Genomic DNA, 3,920 nt, shown 5'->3' on the forward strand with positions numbered 1-3,920 from the left:
CTAGAAATTCCTGCTGCTTTGCTTTTCTCTTTAGGTGATGCCCCTGAAAAGCTATTTCTATTTGTAACTGCAATGAAATAATTGACCTTATTCCAGCTTTTGTAGTAAGAATGATGAAAAAAGCCTGGCGTTGGTGGCTCATTCCTGTAATCCTAACTACTCAGGAGGTTGAGATCTGAAGATCGTGTTTTGAAGTCAGCACAGTCAGGAAAGTCCCTAAGACTCATCTCTAAATAAACTACTCAGAAAAGGCCAGAAGTGGCAAGCTGTGGTTCAAGTGATAGAGCTGCAGCCTTGTGCCAAAGAAGCGTAGGTACAATGCCCAGGCCTTGAGTTCAAGCCCCAGGACTGGTGCGCGCACGCACACACACACACACACACACACACACACACACACACTTCTAGAAAAGAGATATTTAAGAGGAAATTGCCTTTGAATTGAGCCTACAGACACGGGCCTGTTGTGAAGCCAGGGTCAGAATGAAATGTACAAGCCTTAAGTAGCCAATGAGCTGGAGGTAAGGTATGATATGATCATATAAAATGATGTTGATTGAAATGAACTCCAAGAAATGGAAACAAGAGTTTATTTTATTTTTTGTTTTTGTCTCCTCTTTTTTTGTTGCTATTTTTGATTTCTGTACTTTTTGTTTTGTATATAAGTTTATCTGTTTTGGGGAGGGCAAGAGGAAGCATAGAAATGAGACTTATGTTGAACAAATTCAGCAGAGATACTCACTGGACATTACGTTGAAAATCAATTATACATCTTGTGGGGGATGGGGTCGGGAGGGCAAAAAATGGGAGAAAAATGGGGGAAGAGGTGACAGTGTTCAAAAAGAATGTACTCATTACCTATGTAACTGTAACCACTCTGCATATCACCTTTACAATAAAAAAAAAATAGCCTAAAACAGTAAGTACAGATCAACTCAGAAAACATATCCAATTCTACTAGGTTCAGGGAAAAAGAAAATCAAACTAACCAGGAAATAAAATGATAGCCAGGAGCTTCTAAGGAGGGTAGGGTGCCATGGATGGAATAGGTTATAAGGCAGTTGTTTTCCAGCCCACACTTAGGAAGGATTTCATAAGTGATGACCAAATGAACAGATGCCTCTCACTCCTAGGATGGACGACTTCCCCCTGGAATCACTATGTTCTCCTGCAACACCAGCACTTCTGGTCACTCTACTTTCCTCCTCACTGGCTTCCCAGGCTTGGAAGCCTCTCAGCATTGGGTTTCCATTCCCATCAACCTCATCTGTGTGGTTTCCATCCTGGGTAATAGTATCATCCTCTTCCTGATAAGCACAGAACCCGCCTTACATGAACCCATGTACCAATTCCTGTCCATGTTGGCAGCCTCTGATCTGGGCCTCTGTGCCTCCACCTTCCCAACCATGGTGAGACTCTTCTGGCTGGGTGCTCGAGAATTACCTTTTGATCTCTGTGCAGCACAGATGTTTTTCATCCATGCCTTCACCTATGTGGAATCGGGTGTGCTGCTGGCCATGGCCTTTGATCGCTTTATTGCCATCCGGGACCCCCTGCATTATGCCACGATCCTTCCCCACTCAGCAGTGGCAAAAGCGGGAGTTGCCATTCTGGTAAGAGCCATCCTACTCAACCTCCCTGGACCCATCCTCCTACGGCGCCTGCTCTTTCCCCAGATCAGTGCGCTCTCTCACTGCTACTGCCTGCATTGTGACCTCGTGGGACTGGCCTGCTCAGACACCCGGACCAACAGCTTGGTTGGCCTGGTCTCCATTCTCCTCTCACTAGGCCTCGACTCCTCCCTCATCATCCTCTCCTATGCTCTTATTCTACGGACGGTGATGGGCATTGCCTCTCCTGGGGAACAGCTCAAGGCACTCAACACATGTGTCTCACACCTCTGCATTGTTCTCATTTTTTATTTGCCCAAACTGGGGCTATCTGTGTTGCATCGAGTGGAGAAACACAACTACCCCGCTCTGGCCGTGCTCATGGCCAACCTGCACTTCTTGGTCCCACCCTTCATGAACCCGATTGTGTACTGCATCAAGTCTAAGCAGATCCGCCAGGGCCTCCTAAAACGCTTCCAGCACAAGAGGGTTGATGCTTCTTAGAACCCCATAATGCCTGCCTTTACTTATCAGGCCAAGTAACTACTGTGGAGCTGGACACCTGGGAGTTCTAAGTTTCTCTTAAAAACTTTGCTATTAGTTTACCCGGATAAAGAGGATTAGGTTGCAATATACAGTGGCTCTTAGGTTTTAGTACCAGTAAAAGTAATCTGCATATACCTAAAGCTTCCATTCTTAATCTTTCTGCCAACTTGAGTGCTACCCACCCATGAAGACATCCAAGTTTAAAAAACTCATTCTGCAATGAGATGTACAAGTCCTTATGTCGATTTACAACTTTGGGGGGGGCAGGGAGGATTGGGTGGGGGGGGGTGGGGGGGGAGGGTGGGAAGGGATGGGAAGGGGAAACAAAGGAGGAGCCTACAATGCTTGATAAGAAATGTACTCATTATCTTGCCCATGTAATTGTAACCCCTCTGTACAGTATTTTCACAATAAAAAAACCAAAAAACTCATTCTGACCCAACTCTCTGAATGGCCATTTCCTTATCATAATTGGAAATGCTTGCCTCACAGAGATGTTGGGAAAGCTTAGTTTTATAATGTACACAATATACACTAAACAGCAGAGAATCCACCCATTTTTTGGTGTAGCTACTCAATTAATACTTCCTTTTTTCCAATTCTAGAGCTTAACATGGCTTAGACTGTTGTAAGCCTTTTCTGTGTTCAAAGAACTTAATTGAAGGGTGAATCCTTGGCAAATGGTAACACAACTGATTATTTTTTCATTGGGTTCAATAGATAGGAACACTTGTTGTAATTCATATCATTATTAACATCGTATAATTTTCATACAGTAGCCTTGGGGTGGAAAGACATAATTTTATCTGGTTTTAAATGCCTATGCCTGACAAAGCTGTGAAGATTAAATAGGACCATATATGTAGCATATCAAGAACTACGAGAAAATGTAATAATGATATAACTGTTAATCTGAGATGTCCCCAGAGTCTCAAACATCTGAGACAGTCACCTTGCATACTTCTCAGGCAACAACCTCCTCATACATAGATCAGATACTCTAATTTAATTACTCTTCATCAACATTCTAGGGAACCCCAAGAGAACTCTCCTGGCATCAAACACAAGCTTACGAGTCATCTAATTCCCAAGTATCTCAAGTCCAGACAGAACTTCACAATAAAATTCATTTGAATTCAAACCTATAGTTTAGAAGTATTTACACAAATAATATCTAATTATTGCAGAGAATAGGAAGCTGGTTTGTCTCTTGCTTTGTTTTTATAGTGAAGAAAATTCCTGTGGGTTTGCTTTCTTCCCACTATACACACTCTTTCTGAAATGTCTTTCTGAAAAATACGCTCCTACTTTATCAAAGCATATAGAGGAATCTTTATGCGAACTGATGTTTATATTCCTTTTTATAATTCTATATCTTTATGTATAGGCATTTGTAAAGTATTTGTTACAGTATACTATCTTCTTGGTAGACTATGATTTATCACTAAGCAACATCTTTTTTCCCCTCAACTTTATTCTAGATACCATGGATGTATATAAACTTAAAACACAGCTGAATAACAGTTTCCTGACAGTTTAGATTTTTTTCTTGTGATCAATTATATTTGAAATTAAAATTCTGGCTGATTAGATTCCATATTCCTTTTGATTAATTTTTGCTTTGCGTTATCTTCAAATAGCTGAGCAAAGGAGTTTCCATTTAACTGTTATATATACAATGCATCTTGATTAGAGATTAGAATTACTCCTTCCCTTTATCATTCCCTTTCCCTCATCTATTGTGTCTCCATATCAACTTTTCTAGTT

General features: G+C 41.4%; 1 protein-coding gene across 1 annotated transcript; it reads left to right on the plus strand.

Annotated features, from left to right (window-relative positions):
• Positions 1-1,129: 1,129 nt before the first annotated feature.
• On the plus strand, positions 1,130-2,111 carry LOC122116877 (olfactory receptor 51L1-like). Its single transcript, XM_042690458.1, has one exon. The coding sequence runs from the start codon at positions 1,158-1,160 to the stop codon at positions 2,109-2,111; it is 954 nt and encodes a 317-aa protein (XP_042546392.1). The 5' UTR covers positions 1,130-1,157.
• The last annotated feature ends 1,809 nt before the right edge of the window (positions 2,112-3,920 follow it).

Source organism: Dipodomys spectabilis, unplaced genomic scaffold (genome assembly GCF_019054845.1).
Source record: "Dipodomys spectabilis isolate Male_0828 unplaced genomic scaffold, ASM1905484v1 ptg000003l, whole genome shotgun sequence".
Classification (NCBI taxonomy): domain Eukaryota; kingdom Metazoa; phylum Chordata; class Mammalia; order Rodentia; family Heteromyidae; genus Dipodomys; species Dipodomys spectabilis.